Source organism: Lathyrus oleraceus, chromosome 5, assembly GCF_024323335.1.
Source record: "Lathyrus oleraceus cultivar Zhongwan6 chromosome 5, CAAS_Psat_ZW6_1.0, whole genome shotgun sequence".
Taxonomy (NCBI): domain Eukaryota; kingdom Viridiplantae; phylum Streptophyta; class Magnoliopsida; order Fabales; family Fabaceae; genus Lathyrus; species Lathyrus oleraceus.
In genome coordinates this window covers 505,854,540-505,876,845 of record NC_066583.1, presented here as the reverse complement: position 1 = coordinate 505,876,845, position 22,306 = coordinate 505,854,540, and the positions used below count along the sequence as shown (strand labels likewise).

Below are 22,306 nucleotides of genomic sequence, written 5' to 3'. Positions count from 1 at the left end.
ACAACATGTCGAAAACATTTAACTCTGATTATTGAAGAAAAAAGCTAATTACTATGTTAGAAGAAATCAGAACATACATTATGGAAAGGTTGGTGACTAATAGGATGAGATTTCGAAACTTTGGTGATGAGGTTTTTTTACCTAACATTAAATAAGAGATAATGTAATTTTCATAATGTTACTTTAGTATGTTTAGTTATATATTGACTAACATGTTCATTAATCGATGGTTATTTAGGATTGAGAGGATCGACACCTAAGCCAACATGTGCATTATAAGATATTTGAACGGTAAACTAAGATATTTTTTATTCATGTTATAGCAGTGTAGCTTTACTTTTTATAGTAAACTGAGATACTTTTGATTCATGTTGTCAACCGATCATATATTTTTGATGTTAGATACATTGAAAACTCAAGAAATAATTTAGTCAACTTGTAAGAACATTTATGCTCATGCATGAAATGACATCTCACAGCCTAGCCATGTGTTCATGTTGTTGCTTTCATGAAGAGCATAAACTACAAGTTTGATTAGTACATTTCTAACATTTACAAAAAGTTCAAGTATCATGCAGTCTACAATCATGTAATTTATCTTATCAATTGATTTAATTTATGGATCAACATTTAGTTTAATGTCCCTAATACATTCAGGGGATGTACCTTAATTCGGGGATTTTGTTGCTTTTCTCATTGCTTTCATTCTCATTTATTTTTGTTTATTGAGTCTTCATCATGATTGTACATCATCTCTGAATCAAGATTGAAACAATTTGTCTTTAGCATACATAAACAATAGTTATGTTTGAACTTTATCATGATGATTTTAATCATTTGCATGAGTCAGTGGAATAAGAACCACATGTGTTATTGATTCAAGTCAGATGGAAAGAAAAATCTCAAAGTCTTTTGAAAATTATAAAAAAAATTGAGATTTTGTGTGTTTGATTCAAATTAAACATGTATCCTCATTCAAATCACTTTGGACAGAGGAAAACTAGATATTTTCAAACACTTTGATTCAAAATAGAATTTGTACCTGATTCGAATTAGGAAATTCTGGGTCACCTCAGCTTGAATTGATTTGAATCAGACTTTACACCTGATTCGAATCAGACAATTTTTCCATATTTTTCTGTTGGCTCAGCTTGAATTGATTTGAATCAGAATTAACACTTGATTTGAATCACGAGGTCTTTGTTTCGAATCATACTTTTCTCTTGATTCAAATCAGAGGAGAAATGAGTCAAAGCTTTGTTTTCTTCTTATTCCACTTCACTTGTTCATTTGATTCAAATTATGAAATGCTCTTGATTCGAATCTAACTAACTTTTTCCATTCATTTGTGTGCTTAATCTCAAGCACATATAAATTCTTTTTGTCATCATTTTCACACAACAACACACATAATATTTTCAAAATCTTCATTGTGTTTATGTGAAAATCAACACCCTCTATTTTTGAAAGTTCAAAACTCTTGTAACAAATTTATTTCATCTTCAACTCACTTTGATTTGAGATCTTAATAATGAGATATGTGTAATTTATTAAGGGAGACACTGTCTTGAAACTAATTGTTCTTGAATATTTGGTTGAGATTTTCAGGTAGCTTGCAAGATTGAGGTTGTTGTCATTGGTGTTGATCAATTCTAGTGAAAAGACGGAGATTCTTCTCTCCAAATTATCTTGGTAGTGATTGTGTAGAAAGCTACAGACAAGGAGGAGTTCTTCTCAAATCTTCGGACAATTCATCGCACAAGGAATAAGTAGGATCAAGGGTTGATTGCTACACATGAAGGCTTTGAGCAGATTTGTGATATTGGAATATTCAAGAAGCGTTAATCAAATAAAGATTATAAGAGTTTGACATTACGTTGTATACAAGTCAAGATCTAGATAGGAGATTTTATTTTTCTAAGCATTATTGTGGATTGGTGATTGTATGAACTCTGACAATATTTGTAAAAATAAAAATGAACAATGAAGATTTCAATGGGAAATCATTGAATAGTACACGTAGGCAAAGTGAGGACGGAAGTGTTGGAAATCCCCTAAAACCTATGGAGAATTTCAATCAATCTTGAAGAACAAGATTGTTATCACCCATACAATGCCAATGAAAAGAAAGAACAATGGAGAAAGAGAGAATGTATAGAACGATGAAAGAGAAGAGTAATATAATTCTGCAGAGTTTCTCTCTGCCCACAAACTGTGGAAAACTTCATATTCACTCTACAACTGTAAAATATTATGAATACAATGTTATGAATGCTCTATTCACTTCTATTTCAAAATAAGGGTTACTCCCTCTATTTATAGATTTAGGTTAACTTGGACCTTAGGTCAAAGCCCAACACTATAAAAGCCCAAAATAACTAACACTACTAAAATAGGCATAGGTGGTTTGACACTTCCTTACTCTGTCGAGCAACTTGCTTCGACACAAGGAATTACAATTCAACACACCACTTAATTCACTGTGTCTAAGCTATCTATATTCATCATAACTCTTAGTCTTCTGAACACTTCAACCTGCACTCCCTTCGTCATGATGTTTGCAATCTGATTCTCAGTTCTGTAGTGTTCCACATTCATCTTCCCCTTTGCTACATGCTCTCGAAGATAATGGAACCTCATCTCGATGTGCTTACTTCTACCATGTTTCATAAATCCAGCTGGTTGTGCAACATAAACTTCTTCTTCTAAGGGGCCATTAAGGAATGCATATTTCATGTCCATTTGACACATCTGCCAGTTGTTCATGTTTGCTAGACCAACAACCAACATGATTGTTTCGATCCTAGCAACAGGTGCAAAAACTTCATCGAAGTCGATCCTTTCTTTCTGAAGAAATCCTTTCGCCACAAGTCTCGCCTTGTGTCGAGTCACTTCTCCTTTGGGATTCAACTTCACCTTATATACCCACTTCACATTGATTGCCTTATTGTCTTAGGAAAATTCGATAAGTGACTAAGTGTTGTTGACTTCGATTGACTTCAGCTCTTTGTCCATTGCTTTCATCCACTTCAAATCTTTCAATGCCTCAGTTGCATTGACAGGTTCGACATCTGCGTAAAAAGCATAATGTACCAACTCACCTTCTTCATCGACCACATCATCTGATGTAATCACACATTCTTGCAATCTTGCAGGAAAGTGTCTTCTTCTTTGAGGTCTTCTTGTACTTGCTTCACCTCTGACTTCTTCCTGTCGAACTTCTCTTTCGACTTCACTAGCTGGCTCATCATAAAAGATTCTCACTAAATCTTTCTTAACATTCTCAGTCCAATCCCACTCCTTAAGCTCATCTATGATCATGTCCCTGCTGATCACTACTTTCTTATTCACTGGGTCGAACAACTTGTATCCTCCAGTCGAATGATATCATATCAGGATCATCTGAATGGACTTGTCATCAAGTTTTCTTCTCAACTGATCTGGCACATGTCTATGTGCTATAGATCCAAACACCATCAGATGACTCAAGCTAGGCTTGACATCAGACCAACATTCTTCTGGCGTGATTCCTTCTAGCTTCTTCGTCGGACATCTGTTTAGGATATATGTCGCAGTCGACACAGCTTCTCCCCATAATTCTTTGGGTAGATGCTTTCCTTTCAACATACTTCTAATCATATTCATAATGGTTCTATTCTTCCTTTCTGCGACTCCATTCTGCTGTGGAGTGTAGGGCGGCACCATCTCATGCACAATCCCTTCTTTCACACATAATGCATCGAAATCTTTCGACACATATTCTCCACCACCATCAGTTCTCAAAATCTTGATCTTTCGACCGCTCTGTCTTTCGATCATAGATTTAAACTTGGCAAATACTTCGATCACTTCACTTTTCTTCTGGATCTGGTAAGACCACATTTTTCGACTGAAATCATCTATGAATGTAACAGAGTATTTGTTACCTCCAATCGAATCCACCTGGAGAGGACCACATACATCAGAGTATATGACTTCAAGAATTGCCTTCGACCTTCTTCCTGCATCCTTACTGAAGTTGTTCTTATGCTGATTTGCCTGCACACATTCTTCACACACTTCGTTTCGAATGTCGATTTCTGGTAATCCTGAAACCATATTTCTTATCTTCAAGTCTCTTATATCTTTGAAATTGAGATGGCCAAGTCTATAATGTCATATCCATTCATCTCTGTTGGCTGCTATTGCAAGGCATTTATGCTCCATCACATTTAGTTCAATCTTGAAGGTTATATTCTGAGACATTGGAGCCTTCAAGATCAACCTTCCATTTGAGTTGAGAACACTCATCATCTTGTCTTTGATCAACACCTTGTAGTTCTTTTCGACCAACTACCCTATGCTGAGCAAATTACTCTTCATGCCTGGTATGTACAACACATTTGAAATTACTAACCTCTTGTTATCTTTCCTCATAATCAGAACATCACCAACACCTTCAGCTGCTAGAGTGTTGTCATTTGCAACTTTCACCATGTTCTTCATTGAGGGCTTTATGTTGACAAACCAATATTTTCTTACAGACATGTGTGATGAGCATCCTGAGTCCAAGTACCACTGGTCCTTGAATCTCTCTTCTTCTCTTGTTGTAACCATCAACAACATCTATTCTTCTTCTTGTTTTGTCAACTTTGCATAAGTTTCTTGATTCTTCTGCTTTTCTGGACAATCACTAGAATAGTGACCATACTTTTGACAATTGTAACACTGAATGTGACTTTTGTCTGACTTTTGACCACCACCTCTTCCTCTACCTGCAACACCACCTCTTTGGTTGCCTTGGTTCTAGGGTTTTCTCTGATTCAACCAGTTTCCTTCTTGCTGATTTCGACCAGTCGAATTCTTGTAACCTCCTTTACCTTTATTTCCATTCCATCTTCCTTTGTCTTTTCTTTCTTTTGTTGATTGAGCCTGCAAAGGCATATCACTCTTCGACTTTCTTGCAGCTCTTTCAGCCATTCTTTGTTCATGAGATTCAAGCGTCCCTTGAAGCTCTTCCTTTGTGAGTTTTGACAAATCTTTCGACTCTTCTATGGCTACTACCACGTGGTCAAATTTTGGAGCTAACGACCTCAAGATCTTTCCAACAACATATTTTGATGTCAACACTTCTCCACGTAACTTGATTTGATTCACCAGTTTCGTAACCTTGGTGAAGAAATCAGTTATGCTTTCATTGTCTTACATCTGAAGCAATTCATACGTTCTTTTGTGAGTTTGTAACCTCACCTCTTTCACCTTCTCCGCGCCTCCAAACGATTTCTCCAGAATTTCCCATGCTTCTTTTGCTGACTCTGCATCACTTACCTTTTCAAAGTTATTTGTATCAACACATTGATAGATTATAAAGAGAGCTTTATAATCTTTCTTCTTCAATTCTTTATGTGCAACCTTTTCTTAATTCGTCGCGGCTTCTGCAAGCATTGCTACTCCTTCCTTCACAAGATCCCAAAGATCTTGATAACAGAGTACAACCTTTATCTACTTGCACCGATTATCATAATTGTTATTCTTGAGAATCGGAAGATTTGCTGGAAAATGCCCGTTTGGATGATTCGTTGTCAGGGTGATTTTCTTCTCACGAATCGATTAAACTGGAGCTTTTGATACCAGATGTTGGAAATCCCCCAAAACCTATAGAGAATTTCAATCAATCTTGAAGAACAAGATTGTTATCACCCACACAATGGCAATGAAAAGAAAGAACAATGGAGAAAGAGAGAGTGTATAGAACGATGAAGGAGAAGAGTAATATAATTTTGTAGAGTTTCTCTCTGCCCACAAACTGTGGAAAACTTCTTATTCACTTTGCAACTGCAAAATACTGTGAATACAATGTTATGAATGCTCTATTCACTTCTATTTCAAAATAAGGGTTACTCCATCTATTTATAGATTTAGGTTAACTTGGACCTCAAGCCAAATCGCAAAACTATAAAAGCCCAAAATACCTAACACTACTAAAATAGGCATAGGTGGTTTGACACTTCCTTACTCTGTCGAGCAACCTGCTTCGACACAAGGAATTGCAATTCAACAGGATGTCTAAGCACTATAAATTTCAGTGTCATCTCACTACCTTACTCTTGCATTTAATTTTCATAGGATTTGCACGCTTAGGTATTCCAATTCTAGCGTATTTTATCGTTTATTCAAATGGTAGCGATTGATTACGTAAGATTAGTTTTTGTTAGAATTGATATGTAATTAAGCTAAATTGATGATTAAATTCTGAGAAACAGTTGAGGTTAAAATTCATTGATTTTGAATCGTTGTATAAACACACCTCGTAGAATATACAACTCAATCAATTGAATACCTTTGTGTATCATCATAAAACCATCTTTGATGTTTGTGAATCGATTTAGTGTTAACGTGTTTAAGTTTCGAAAAGTATAATTTTCATATTTTCTCTTCAAACCTTCCGCAAGCACTTTTGAAAAATCTGAATATTATTTTTATAAAAAGCGGTTGAGTTTTTTAAGAATGGTATATTCACCCCACTAAACTGTTTGTCTACTTTCATATTCTCACCCAACACAACACATTGACAATCCGTAAGTACATCCACCATTCTACTATATCAAGAAAAATATTACCATTTAAGTTTAACAACATTTTAGCAATTGGATGAAAAAAAAGGTAACATTTTAAAATGTTAGACTAAAAAATGAGTTCTTTGGATAATTTAGATAAAATCAATATTACTAAAAGATTTTTGTAACACTTCTAAGTTTCATTACTAACAATTAGAAAAGTGTTAAGATTGAAAACTCTACATTGTTCTCATGGTCCTCAATACCAACTAAGAACCTATTACAAACACGGGCATAGAAATATATTATCAACTCTCTTCAACTACCACAAACCCAAAAGTTATGAAAATCCCAACAGGTTAGTACATCATGATCACATATATCAACTCATTATCTAAAATGTTACTTATTTTACAGTATAATCTATCCTTCAAAGTTTAGTTTCCAAGCAAAAAACAAAACAGAAAAGATCAGAAATAAGCACAATAAAAGAAGCACAACACATATAATGAAATTATTAGCAAGCATTTGCAAGAAGCCTAACACTTGCGATTTTCATATTCAACAATTTACTTTCATGATAAAGCAAACAAGAACTTGGATAATCAATACAGTGATGAATAATTTGAGCACCCGAGATATTGTTTGTCATCGACGTCATTCGAAATAGAGTTTGCAGCAAGATCAATACTAAATAGAGTATGTAAGTATAAGATCGAAAAGAAGACAAAGGCGAAGAGAAAGTTACCTTAACCATTTGAATTTGCATCATTATCTCAATGTCAAAATGATGATTGAAATAAGAGAGCAGATTCAGAAACACCTCCATGATTGAGGAAAATTTTACTCAAGTAAAATACTTGAGTAATGATGGTCTCATAGGAAGGATCTCAACTTCTCGAATGTGAGAAATTTTTGGCCATTCTTGACCATATGGTTTTGCATAAATTTTCTCCAATGGTATGCAATTATACATGCAAAGCTTTTGCAAAGAGACAAGGTTACACATTGCTTCAGGTAGTGATGTCAAAAACGTGCAATTGTGGATCTCAACAGTCAAGAGCGACGAGAGAGTCCCTATCCAGTCCGGTAACCTTTTGCCACAAAATCCATCTATAACTAGCTTTTGAAGTGAGTGGTGTGGCTGCAGAGCTTCTAAAACCATCTCATCTTCCAACCGTAACTCGGCCCTTTTGGGCTGTGATGGCCATGGATTGAAATCATCATCGTAAGTCCACCGCAATTCCAATTGTTGAAGGTGTTTCTTCTCAATAAGTACTTTTGCATATTCAATCTCTGCAGCACTATTTCGAAGTGAATCCAACCCTTTGATTTCTAGTCTCCCTCTAAGGTTGTTTAGGTCAATCAGCTCATTAACACCTGTACTTCCTTTGTCACATACAAAATTTGTTAGTGTTTGAAGATTGGTCAACTGTCCCAACCCTTGTGGCATACATGTCAATCTCTCACAACCATTCAATTCAAGATGCCTGAGACTTTTATTAATATTTTCTGGTAATATTTCGAGATTATAACATTCAGAAAGTTTTAGAGTTTGCAAGTTCTGCAGGCTAGTAATGCCCGGCGGAAGATCTTTAAGTGCAATATTCAGTGATAGATCAATATATCTTAAATGCTTCATCTCTTCAATACTATTTGGGATCGCAACAATATTCAGCCCAGAAAGTGTCAACACACGTAACATCTTTAGTCGTGAAAAGGAAAGAACATACGATTGATCCATATAATTGCCTGCATTCATTTGTGGATGCAAATGAAATGTCCTTAACTTGTAGGAAGATGGTGATTGTGATCCGAACTGTAATGCAGAACGAGACGACAAATAACGCGTTCGGTTTACATTGATTGCTTCTTCTCCTTCAACCACTGCATATTCATGCCCGGCTATTAGCTGTGCTAGGTCATGCATAAGGTCATGCATTTTACAAGTACTTACGCCGCCACAATCGTCCATAGTGACATCTTGATAGAAGGACATTGACAGCAAACTCATGAAGTACTCATGACCAACATCTTCTACGCATCTAATATCATTTGATTGTTGAATGAACCCCTCAGCTACCCATAACTGAATGAGTGTTTTTTTGTCAAACACGAAACCTTTTGGAAACAATGAACAATAAGCAAAGCATTTTTTTAGAAATGAGGGAAGATGGTCATAACTCAGTTTAAGGATTGAAAATATTTTGTCCTTGTGTTGATCTATCTTCGAAAACTCAACATCCTTGAAATATTGCCAATCAGTCCTCCCCAAATTTCGAGAAAACAAAAGGCTTCCAATAGTCCTTATAGCAAGGGGAATGCCAGCACATTTTTTAACAATGTCCCTTCCTATAGCTAACAATTCCAAATCATTTTGTTCTTTTAACTCGCCGAAAGCGACTCGGGAGAACAGCTTCATAGATTTTTGATAATCCAGACCCTCTAACAAAAGAGGTGGATGTGTGCCCGCTATTCTTGCCACAGTCTGACTACGCGTTGTAACAATTATCATGCTTCCCCTTCCTCCTTCCACGAACAAGCTCTTCAACTTAAGCCAAATTTCACGATCCTCGTTCCACATGTCATCTAACACAAGCAAAAACTTTTTCCCTTGAATTTTGTTTCTAAGTTGTTGTTGCACTTGCTCCATCAGACTATTCTTTTCATTCCCAATGATCTCCTGAGCTATTTTCTTCATATCAAATTCATCAGAAACATACACCCACATTTTTAGCTCAAAATGCTTCTGAACATCATTATCATTGTAGACCAGCTGAGCAAGTGCGGTCTTACCTAATCCTCCAATCCCAACTATGGGAATTACAGAAACATTATATGTTGCATTGGTATCTAATAGATAATGCTTAATACATTTCTTTTCATCATCTCTTCCAATAACTTCATTTTTACTCACAAAAGAGTAAGTTTGTCTTTGCTCCCTATATACAATTGGATTCTCCATAGGGCGATCGGTTAGTTGCAGTGCATGCTTATTCTTAGCAATGCCATCTAGTCTCTTCTGGATAGCTTTCATTCGATGGCCTAATTTATGACTATAGGCAATTTTGTTTGATTTTGAGAAGAAATGTAGTACCTGTTTTACTTTTGTGTTTCTATCCATCACTTTTCCTTTCAAATCTTCAATGGAAAAATCATCTAGTAAATCATCTGCATCATAAAGTACATCTTTCAGCTCCTCCAACCAATTACTAACTTGATGATTATTGGTTTTGGTCTCTGCATCAAGGAGCACGGATTTTATCAAAGATATTGTGTTCTTCATTTTTTCGATATCCTCTTTGAGATTCCAAATGATTCCCAGCTCTTTGTAAACTGAAGAGCTCAACTTTTCCAAGACTGTAACAGCAAGGGCTTCCATCCTGGTACAAATTGAGTTAATACAAACATGAGTAAAACTAAAATTGGGGTCACTATTTAGTTGTCACCATGGTTTTAAATTGCGGTCCGCAACCGCATCAGACCGCAATTGAGGTGTGATTTTAAAATTACATCTTCAACTGTATTAGAAACCATATCAAACTTTCAATCATACAAAATATTAAAATCCTAAAACTCAATTTATTTCGTATGTAATTAAAAAACTTAACATTAAGTGTTTTTCAACATTGTATTTCAAACACCTACCTATAAAAATTCACACCGCAACGGCCGCAATGTCGCAACAAGCACAATGACCGCATTCGCAACACCCGCAACCGTAACCGCAATTTAAAACCATGGTTGTCACAACTCGAATTCTAAAATCGCAAGGATTAAGGATTCTAAAATCGCAATTATCATGAAGTTCAATGGCTCTTTCTTCAAAGGAAATATACTCAAGAAAATCAAGTCTATGTTTGGTTTCTCCTTTAGAGTGGCAAAAATAGATTCTGGAAATAGATTTTGAGTAAAAATGATATTTTTAGAATTGATACTAACTTGAAGTTAGGGTTTATAGTTTTAGAGTCTAAATTAAATTCTAACACTGAAATTTAGGATTTAACTCATCTAGTAAATGCATCTAAACATAAATCATTTAATGTTCAACTCACATTTTAGTAAAATTAAACATAAAAACAAAATACAAAACATCAAAATTCTGAGAGAATACCTGGTTTGGAAAGATGAATGAAGAATTGTATTGCAGAAATGAAAAGTTGAGTAGCGTGACCAGAGAGATAAAGTGAAGTCAACTCAGGTTGAACATGGAGAAAACAGTAAGCAAGAAATTTCCACAACTAACTAATGCGTTATTTTAATGACTTCTACAAAACTTTTCAAATAACTATATGTTATAAGGGAAGAAGCTAATTGATTTAGATACTAGTTTAGTGTAAAGGTCTATATTTTGCAATGTAAAGAATTGAACACATGATCATTGCTATAAAAAATCTTACTTTATCATTCAAATGTTAAATTGCTCAATAATTGTTTATTAATGAGAAATTAATTTTTAAAAAATTCTATTATTTATTTAAGACCTTATTTTCAAAATAAAAACATGGCCACTAAAATGTTTGGGTCGGTTCTGACCTCACCTTATATTATTGTATATATATTCTTTGGATATTTTATGAATGATAAAATCCAAATATTTTTACCCTTTGTTGGTTCTAAGTATTGACAGCAATTTTGGTAAAACCTAAGGTGTTTACAAGTTGTCACATGTGTTGTCTTAACATAAAATAACTTGTACCTGCTGGATGTTTAAAATGTGATTATGTAGGATTTTACTGAGATATCAGACCCGATGTCATGACATCTGTATACAGAACATTCAGTATGAATGTTATGTATTATGTGATTGCGTTTTTAATGTCAATCTGTGTATGATTGATGAGATGATTGAACACGCTATCAATCAGTAATTACAACGAGATTAACTTATTTTCCAAAGAGATCTAATCAACTGTCATGAGAAGATATGAATGGAAAATAGTTTTAGGGTTTTATGATGTCCAAGCCCAGTCAAATGCTTCTATAAAAAGGACATAGAAAACCTGATTTGATACACAAGAAATAACGAACGAAATATTGAGAGAGAATAAGGGTTTTAGTCTTGTGTGGTCGTGTGAATTGTAAGCCATTCAATTCATCCATAGATGATTAAATTGGTCTGATTTTTTAGTTGTAATTTGTCACTCTAAGCTTTGAAGCATGAGTGTGTGTCTACTTGATTGAAGCTTTTAAGTAAGATCAAGTGTGTGTCTTTGAAGAGTGTCTTCTTTTCATTGTAATTCTTATTTTATATCACTATTATGATTGAGTGGGAGTGAGTAGGGTCTCATATCTAAGAGTTCTTAGGTAGAAGTCACACGGGTAGAGATTAGGTGAAAAGACTATAACTTGAAGTTGTTTACTGAGAGTCTTTGAACTGATTCTATTTTAGTGGATTTTCTTCCTGGCTTGGTAGCCCCCAGACGTAGGTGAGTTTGCACCGAACTGGGTTAACAATTGCTTGTGTCTCTTGCATTACTGTTTTCTATCTTTTATCATGTTTGTATTGTTCAGATATTAGTGTCGTGACATTACCTTCGACATCTCATATTTGATACCAGAATTCCACCCTTAATTGTCACTCTCTTTTATTCTCTCCACATTCAATTATTCACCAATCTTATGGTTTCAAGTTTCAACATTTGGCATCAAGAATCTGATTTGATCCATCAAATACTAAGTGTGCAAACATGTCTTCTGTCTCCAATGAAAGAATACATGCAAATCTACTTATCCTTGATCCGAAGAACTACGGCAAGTGGTGCAAAAAGATAAAGGTGTTGTTTGGCTATCAAGATGTTCTTAAAATGATCATGGACGGAGTAACTGCACTTGTAGAAGATGCAACAGATGCACAACGATCTAAGCATAAAGAGGATAACAGGAAAGATTATAAGGCGTATGCAGGGGGCAGACAAAGAGAAGGTTATGAGGTTACAAACTCACAAAATACAACTTGAGTTGATTCAAATGGAGGAGAAGGAGACCATCAACGATTTTACGATGATAATTACCCGGTTGGTGAACCAAGTAACAGTGTGTGGAGAAATAATCATAGAGCAGTATGTTGTGGTAAAAATCTTGCGTTCTTTGATGCCAAGATTTGACAATGTGGTGGTTGTGATTAAGGAATCGAAGGATCATGCGTCGATGAGGAAAAAGGAGTTGCAAAGCTCTCTTGAGGCACATGAGCATAGAATTGAGGAAAGGAATGGTGATAAAACAAGGACAAAGATCGATTTACAAGTTTGTTTCAAGGAGAGAGACAATAAAACGAAGGAAAAGTGACCCGTGAACAAAGATAGAGGGAACTTTTTGAATTTTGGTGGAAGGACAGTCCTAAAACTCCAAGAATTCAACATTTCAGAAGGGTGAAATTAGAGGAAATAGGGTTGCTGGATCAAACAACAATAGAGGAGGCAATCTAAGAGGTAGAGGGGGAAGAATGATGGTTCACAAGAGCAGTGTGTAGTGATATTATTGTCAAAAGCTTGGTCATTTTGCAAGAGAATGCAATGCCAATAAGAAGGGACCTCAAGAAGGTGAATCTATAGTTGAAAGAAAAGAGTTTGATGATGAAAAAACACTCTTGTTCATGATCACAAAAGGAGAATGCAGTAGAAACAGGTTGCAAGACAGCAATAACAACAGTTTGAAAAATACTGCATAACTAAAGTGTAACCGGTTGCTGTTTTATGCTAACCGGTTACATGCTGAAGAAAATGCAATGGCGAGTTTAAAAGAAGTAGTGCATTGCACCGATCAATGGTATTTTGACTCTAGATATTCAATGCATATGACGGGGGGGGGGGGGGAGATTGGTTTGTTACATTCGATCATGCCATGAAGAACAATGTTAAGTTCGCGAATGATACCACTCTAGTGGCAGAAGGGATTGGTGAGGTATCAATTGAGAGAAGGGATGGTAGACATTCTTTGATAAAGAGTGTGTCGTATATTCCTGAAATCAAGTGTATTCTTCTAAGTCTTTTCCAATTACTTGAGAATGGTAACAAGATTCATATGGAGAACAAAGTGCTACATCTTATGGTATAAAATAAGGTTTTGGTCCTAAAGGCTCTTATGACTCTTAATAGAACTTTCAAAGTTGAGTTGAAGGTTATGGTGCATGGGTGTCTTTCTATAGCGGCTAGTCGAGAGGAGTGGATATGGCACTATAGGCTTAGGCATATTAATTTCCAAGATCCCAATGCCTTGCAAAATAATGAAATGGTGATGGGGCTTCCATTGATCAATATATCAGATGAAGTTTGTGAAGAATGTGCACAAGCAAATAAAAATAAGGGAAAATTCAGCAAGGATGAAGGTTATAGAACTATGTGTCACCTTGAGGTGGTGTATTCAAATGTGTGTGGACCGACACAAGTTGATTTCGTTGGTGGCAATATATATTTTGTCATATTCATTGATGATCATAGTAGAAAATTATGGATGTACCTAATCAAGATAAGTGATGAGGAACATGAGGTGTTAAAGAACATCAAGTCCATGGTTAAAACGCAAAGAGGTCGCAAAATCAAAGTTCTTAAAATGGATGGTGGAGGATAATATCTCTCGAATGATTTTGGGAAGTTTTATGATTATGAGGGCATTGTACATGAGGTAGTGCCACCTTATACACTGCAGTAAAATGGTGTTTTCGAAATGATGAATAGATCGATCATGAACATGGTGAGAAGCATGTTAAAAGGGAAGAACTTTCTGAAAGAGTTATGGGGATAAGCGGTGTCCACAGTTGTATATATGTTGAATAGGTGTCCAACAAAGAAGTTTGAGAATATAACACCGGAATAATCTTGTCCGAATTCAAGCCAAATTTGAGTCACTTGAAGGTATTTGCCTCGGTTGCATATAAACATGTTTTGAATCATCTTATAAAGAAGCTAGATGATACTTGTATGGTATCACTCTATCGGGGGGGGGGGGGGGGGGGGGGGGGGGGGTTACAAGTCGTATGATGCAGAAAATAGAAGAATTATGATCAATAGAGACGTCATTTTATACGAAATTAAACAATTGCAGTAGAGTGTAACCGGTTGTCATAATATGCCAATCAGTTACACTAGTGAAAAGTTGTTTCCTGCAATGCTGAAAGGTACAGAATCATCCCTCATTAAAGCTCGAATGGAAGATGATGTGAGAAGATCAACAAGACAAATAGGTTTGTCTGCAAAACTCCAAGTTTGGGAGATGTTCTAAGATAATGAAATCAATGATGATGGTGATTTCATCCACTTTGCACCTATGGACGAATCCAAACCCGTTAAAACAAAGAAGGCTTTGATTGATCCAAAATAGATTTATGCTACGAAGGAGTAGCTGGAATCGATTGAGAAGAACAAGACTTGAGAGTTAGTTGATCTACCAGAAGGAAAAAATCCAATTTGTGTAAGATGGGTGTACAAAGTGAAGGAAAATCCCAAATAATCAAGAACAATGGTCTATTAGTTGCAAAGGATTTTTGAAAAGAGAAGACATAGACTGTGAAGAGGTATTTACACCGGTGACTAGAATTGACACCCTCATATTAGTTATTGGGATTACAAACAACAACAATTGGTCCATTTATCAAATGGATGTCAAATCTGCATTTTTGAACAGACCTCTTGAAGAAGAGGTGTGTGTAGAACAACCCCCTAGTTTAGTATCTTGTGATATTTGGTTTCTTTAATGTATTATCTAAATATTTAGTTCACGTATTATGTTAAGCATTTTCTAAAAAGAAAAAGACTATTTTGTCTTGACTTATTTACGAAGTAATGATGTCAAGACATTTTAGGAAACATCTGATTTGATTGAGATCAAATATGCAGAAGATTGTGAAGAGATCTTGGATCTACTGTAAATCAATCTTGAAGCTCGTGTCTTTCCACAGCTATTTATAGCGTGGTTCTAAACCTAAGAAGGCAACGAAGTAGTGCAGAATATTGTCCAAATTAGGGTTTAATGTCTATTCTTCGTGTGAGCCATTCGAGTATCTTCTCGATACTTGAATTGGACCTGGTTTATTGAGTGTAACTAATAATCCTTCATAGGCTTTTAAGCAAGAGTGGATTATGTTTCTCAGTTGTAAGTTGTTGTAAGGTTGAAGGGTAGTAAGATGGGTCTCATATTTATGAGTGTCTTAGATAGAAACATCCACGGGTAGAGATTAGGTGAGAAGTCTTTAAAACATGAGGTTGTTCAGGACTTCAAACTAATTATGTGATAGTGGATTTCCTTCCTGACTTGGTAGCCCTCATATGTAGGTGACGTTGTATCGAACTAGGTTAATAACTGATTGTGTTATTTCTTATCATACATTTATTTAAATATTAATATTTTTATGGTATGATAATATGTTGACCTTGGTGTCATGACATCGTGTACGAAACCCGGGATCTACTTACCAGAATTTCAATTTCCTCATGATTAGCAATGTTTTGCAGGTATGTCTCAACATGCAATGACATACTAGTTTAACATGGACAACTTTCTATCCATAACTCAGAAAGCGATGAGAGATAAATTTCTAGTGAGGTTAGATCAATATATGTTGGACACCGTTTATTCCTTCATTGGTGAAGGTGACTTAGAGCACACCTTTACTGAAGTGAGTCTCCCTTTAGATTGGGGAATGCTTCATCAGGAGAGGATAAGAGGATTTACAGCAAGTATAATGGGTGTGCCATCCTTCTTCAGGAATGTCTATTTTCTTTGGTTTATAGATAAGATAAGGTGATATAAAATGATGCTCTAGATGAAGAGGATGCCTAGAGCTTGAAGGAGAATGGCGATCCAAAACGCAGCAGAATTTAAAATTTCTCCTTTAATGATCCTTACGAATGGGCATGATCAGTGATAGAATCGTCAGCTCTTGTGGCGATTATAACCTTTGATGCAGATCTACGGAGCGATCACGAACGTTGAACAATGACAACGCCTCTACTCAGTCCACACGAACGAATTCCTTCAATCTCAGTGCTAGCTGCTACGAATGAAGGCTTTGAGTGAGAGAGAGAGAAACGAAATTGCAACTACAACAATGCTTCTACACAAGGGTTCTATTTATAGAACCACTTGTATGGGCTGCAAGCTAAAAAGCCCACTCAAGTGTATATGGCCCATATCTTATAATATGCCAAAATCACTTAAGCGCGTGGTACCTTACCATATTTCGTATTCTACTTAAGTACACCGTACCTTACGATGTTCTATAATTCACTTAAGGGCACCGTACATTACGGTTTTCCTTAATTACTCCATCTCTCATCAATTCGTCCTTTGTGTGTGACCCTATAGGTTTTCGCGGCATTGTCAATTATATTAAATCACGTATTTAACATAATAAACAGTGAGCGGTATCTAGCAACACATCACTGCTATCCAAGACACGAAAATGTCATGTGATCTGACAAATCCTTCTGTGATAATAATTATGTGTATAATTACCCTTTTGCCCTTATGTTTATATTGAACACGAGGCATAGACCGTGTCATCCTTGTCCAGTTCAATATTGGGCCCATAGACATTTATTTGTTACGCAGGATGGGAAAATTCCATCTAGGTCACTCATGTCCCTTAGCATGCTTCGTGGAGTACCCATCAACTGTCTTTATGGTCATCCAATTACGGACAACGTTTGATCAACAATAAGGCACTCGACTCTACATCTAGGGTCCATAGTGATTTCAGGTCGAAGGGTGGTATACACCATTATCACCATGAGAATAACTTATGACACTTTGCATAACATTCTATATAGTATTCTCGTAGCGGGTCAATCCAGTATAAATGTTACTCTTAATATTCATACCTGTGTTTAAGACTTGATAACTCTTTATCCATGATCCATGAGATGTGATCATCAGTCTATAAACATAATAGTCTTCATTCTTTAATGTTATCCCACTTCACAATAAAGCTTGACTACTGATACTTTAAGAATAGTGTCCTTATGTTTAATGTGATCTCATGATTAAGTCATACTTGATACATTAAACGGACTAGCTATTCTAGGGACTTTATTAAACAAACATAATAAAGAAAAAGCCTTTTATTATTAATAAATAATTCGATACAAGTACCAAAAGTATTGGCCTCTAGGGCCTACACCAACAGAGCTATCCCCTTGCCTACGGTTCCTAATGTCGAACAGGCTTCTGGGCGTATATGGTCCTCTGCCAGTCCAATTGTGGTTACCCTTTCTGTCCTAGTTCAAATGGAAGTTTGGGATTCTCTTGATCGAGTTATAGTAGAAGTGACATATGTTCTTCGTTGGTCGCTAGGGTGACTCAAGGAGAAGGGCCTTATACTCGATATTGGTCACTCGATCAAGACCTAGGAAATCCTGGTCTAAGTGGTCTTGGTATTTGTACAACATTAAACATGATTGTGTTGTATCCTTTACTATTGGCTCATCCTGGTTTTTTTACGGCTGGGGAGTTTCGATCCTCTTTTTCAGAGGAGGATTAAACATAATTTTCAAGCAAGGATGGGGTCGTTCATCAAGAAGAGTTGGTTGAATTAGGGTACCATACTCGTCAGGCATCTACTGTTTTGGCCTTTGTTGTTGCTGAAAGTGGAGATGTCTTTTTGCTCATATGTCGTTGGGAGAGAGAGGAAGACTTGTCTTTGTTTCTAACTAAGCCTTGAGAAGGTTGGAACAGAGCAGATGATGGTCTTCGGGGGATATGTCATGAGAACCTTGAGCTATCCAAAGAGTATATGAAGTACGTGAAAGATAAATTCTCGGTTCTGCAGTTTTTTTTAGAATGTTCTTCAACGAGTGCAAAACCAGGGAATGCTTTAGCTGCTTCGTCGATGTTACATTTAAGCCATAAATGAATTGGAGGTTGCCTAAGAACCTATGTAATAATAGGAGCTTTTGGAGGATGAATTTTGACACAAAAGCCTTGAAGATTGCAAATTATAGCATGGAAGCAGAAACAGTTTTTCTAGAATTATTCCCAGCTAGTGCAATTTTTTATATGACTAAGTTGATTATAGATTTCCAATGAATTGGCTTATTGGTAAATCCCTGTTAATTTATAGCATACCAGATGCTATATATAAGATTGATAAAAGAGGTAAGAACTACAGTTTGAGAATGATCATACCAACCTTTAAAACAAATGTTCTAGATATTTGATGCTGGCAATTATAAATTCATCTAAAGAATGGAGCTAAGCCAGGACAAAATGTTTAAAGAGTAAGGGAAATCAAAAAATAAGTGTTGAGCAGTTTCTTGATGTTTGCCACATATAGTACACATAGAGCAAGAGTGAATACCTTTGTCGGACATCTTATTGTCTGTTGGGAGACTATCATGAATCAACCTCCAGGATAACAGGGATTTTGAAGAAGGAATGTCCATACACCAGATCATCTTTGCCCAAGAAATTTTTTGACCTACTTCACCTCGAAACATGTAAGCCTCTTTGAAAGTGAGGATCCCATATACATAATCTTTCCATACTAAATTTTCAGCCTTAGAGTCAATATAATAGATATTTTGGAAACAATGGTGCTTAAGTAAGGAAATCTAGCTAAGACATTTTCCGAAAGATGCCAGTTATTATTCACTATAAAGTCTTAAACCTTTGCTAGAAGATGCTTGATACAGATGAGAGGGAATTTGGAGAATGTGAATCAAAGGCTTGCCACACCAATCATCTATCCAAAAGTAAATGTTGTCACCTTTACCAAGAAGCCAATAAGTATTTTCCATAAGTTATGAATGGGAATCTTTAATGTTACTCCAGATAGAAGATGAAATGTGATGAACTATTATACCTCTCTTCCTTAAGACACTACTTTTCAAAAGTAAAGCCCAATCTTATGAAGAATTCATAATATATTTTTGATCCAAGAGCAGAAAGTTGAATTAAAACCGAAAGCTTGAAGGACTTTTGGCAGAAAACTCAAATCCAGAGTGCCAAACGCTTTTTCTATGTCAATATTTAAAGTCATGTTTCCACCATGATATTTCTTATACATAAAGTTAATGGTTTCAGAAGTAGTACAAATACAATCCCGCATCTATTGCCATGGATAAAACCTCTTTTCTATTTAGAAACTAGATTAGGCATAATAATTCCTAGCTTGTTAGCTAAATTTTTTGATATTATCTTGAATTTGAAGTTTTCTATAGCTACTGATCTAAACTGGTCGACCGTGTCTGCATTTGAACCTTTGGAATGAGCGCAATTGAATTAGAATTATAATTAGGAAATAGAAATCATGTGCTAAAAAACTCCAAGACTGCATTACAGACATCTATGTGGATTATATCCCAATAGCTTTGGTAGAAAAATCCACCAAAACCATCGGGCTCGGGTGCGCTGTCTTTGCTAAGAGAGTAAACAACATTCTTTATTTCTTTTGTAAAAGAAGCTGAGGTGATTGTACTATTAATATGGTCATCCACTAAGTGAGGAATGACATCCTTTATCAAGTTGTTACCTTGCAAGACATTATTAGTAGAGAAAAGATTTTGATAATGATTCAAAATATGTCTAGCAATCTCTGAGGAATCAGAGAGAATAGTGTCACCAACTCTTAAAGCATTGATCATTTATGTCGAGTTTTTTATTTTTGCCATTATGAAAATACCGAGTGTTACGGTCACCATCGGTGTGCCACTTGATTCTAGATTTCTCCAACCAAAAAAATTCTTTAATTTTGGAAAGGGATGAGCAGGAAATTGTAGAACAATTATCTAGCCAAGGTTGATTAACAATGGCTTTATCCAATCTTTTTTTAGTGTAAGAATTTCCACATCTACCATTGGCCCAAGAAAAAAAGGCACCTTTAGTGGATAGATGCATCAAGTTATTTGAAAGTATGCAATTTTGAAAGTCTTCGATCAGAGTTCTAGCTGGACTGAAAGACCCTTTATATTCGTGTGCTCCTATGATTGTGTTAAAATCTCTAAAAAAACACCAAGGCATAGGAAATTAAGACTGCAATTTCTGAAGCTTGGACCATTATTCCCTCCTCTTGATGTAGCAGGTCGAGGCATACACCGAAGCAATTGCATAATTAGACAATCCATCAGAAACAGTGAAGGATACAAACTGAACATCAATAGTTAAAACATAAGGATTTAATTGAGTAGAACAAAAGAACCAAATATTAGGTAGCTGGTTTGCTCTGGAGTTGACTACAAAAAGTTTAAGGTCCAACCAAGAAAAAAATTTAGCAGGGAAAGCACTAAAATCCATCCAAGCATTACTACAAATAACACATGTCTTGTTGGACGCGAAATAGATTTAGGTAACAAAGAGTGACAAGAAAAGTGGGAATATTACCCATCGGTTTAAAAATAACCAAGGGGTTAGTTTAAATGGTCATTAGTTCGAACCCCATCAATAGCTTTTCTATCTTTTTCAAACTAGCACCATATACCTCTCGGTTTAATAACAAAACCGAGGAGAAATATATATATATAAAATAAATATATTATTTACACAAAATATTAAAATAAATATGTTGTTCTTCATCGTCATTGTTTTCATTGAAGAATAAATGTTGGATATCTTGGAGATGAGCAAATGTTGGGGGATCCCCATTTCATTGATCTCGAGGAAGATCAAGTGTTGAATGGAATATATTCTCTGTGGTTTTTTCATTCATTTGTTTATGATATAAAAAAAGGTTAGATAAATAAAATAAATATTCAATTATATGATTATTTAAGAATACAAATCTTGAACCCAGATAATTTTCCGCATTTCCAATCCATCACGTAAATCTTTGGAAAAGTAAATACACTCTCCCCAACCACATATTAAAAAACTAAATTTTTTTTTGCTCTTACAATCTATCACATTGATACTTTTACTTTGTAAAATCTCATGGTGCTCTAATTAAACATAGAAGGTTTCACAGTAAAGTTCGGGTTTCTTGTAGACTCATTAATATTCATAATGCTTTTATAATGAGACTTTTAGGTTTCACGAGGATCACTAATGAGAGTGTCTTGAGCGTTGATACTCATTTAAATGAACGACAATGATTTGTTTAAGGACGGTGAATAAACTGAATAAACATGCTTATATTTTACCTCTGATATTACTCAAAATCGAGGTAAAATGTGTTTCTTTTTAAATAAAAAACAATAAAATATGTTTTAACCCAAGCGCCACATACGTCTCGGTTTCTGTTAAAAACCGAGGGGAAAAAATTCAATTTTTAATATATTTACATTGTTTACACAAAATATTAAAATAAATTGTTTAAACAAATCAAGAGTTTGACAATGGATTTTTAGAGAACAACATATCTTTTCAAATTTCTGATAAGTTATATGTTCCAACTAAGAGATATTTTTTCTGTACTTGCAATCCATCCCAGAGAGATTTCATTATCTTGAGAAAATGTTTTCATGACAAATGTTTTCATGACAAATGTTTTCACATGACATAAAACATGCAAGATAACGTGAAAGAGAAATGGATGATTGTTTTTAGGAATAAATTTCTCAATATTGTCAACCGAGGAAAGCAATGGATTTTTCAATGTTTTCTTTGATTGACAACATAGGAAGTTTATTACAAAAATACAACAAAAACATCAATATCAATATGTGAGATATATTGCAAGGGCAGAAAAAATATTTTGTTCAATATTGAAGAACATTGAATGCAATCCATCCTAGAGAATGACGCGTAAGACTTTGGAGCGGCTACATATAAGTTAGGTTTGGGGTAAAAACTGATTAACGAGTACTTATATAGTAAAATATGATAATCTAATCCCTCGGTTA

The 22,306-nt window shown here is 35.3% G+C and overlaps 1 protein-coding gene across 2 annotated transcripts; it reads right to left on the bottom strand.

The window, feature by feature from the left end:
- Positions 1-6,837: 6,837 nt before the first annotated feature.
- LOC127085828 (putative disease resistance protein RGA4) lies at positions 6,838-10,894 on the bottom strand. Of its 2 annotated transcripts, none has more exons than XM_051026373.1 (2): positions 10,651-10,894; positions 6,838-9,919 (listed from the first exon to the last, which is right to left on the bottom strand). In XM_051026373.1, the coding sequence occupies exon 2, from the start codon at positions 9,916-9,918 to the stop codon at positions 7,384-7,386; it is 2,535 nt and encodes an 844-aa protein (XP_050882330.1). In that variant the 5' UTR covers position 9,919; positions 10,651-10,894; the 3' UTR covers positions 6,838-7,383. The 2 variants fall into 2 exon arrangements, with proteins under 2 accessions (XP_050882330.1, XP_050882329.1); XM_051026372.1 differs by lacking the exon at positions 10,651-10,894 and adding an exon at positions 10,185-10,637.
- Positions 10,895-22,306: the final 11,412 nt, after the last annotated feature.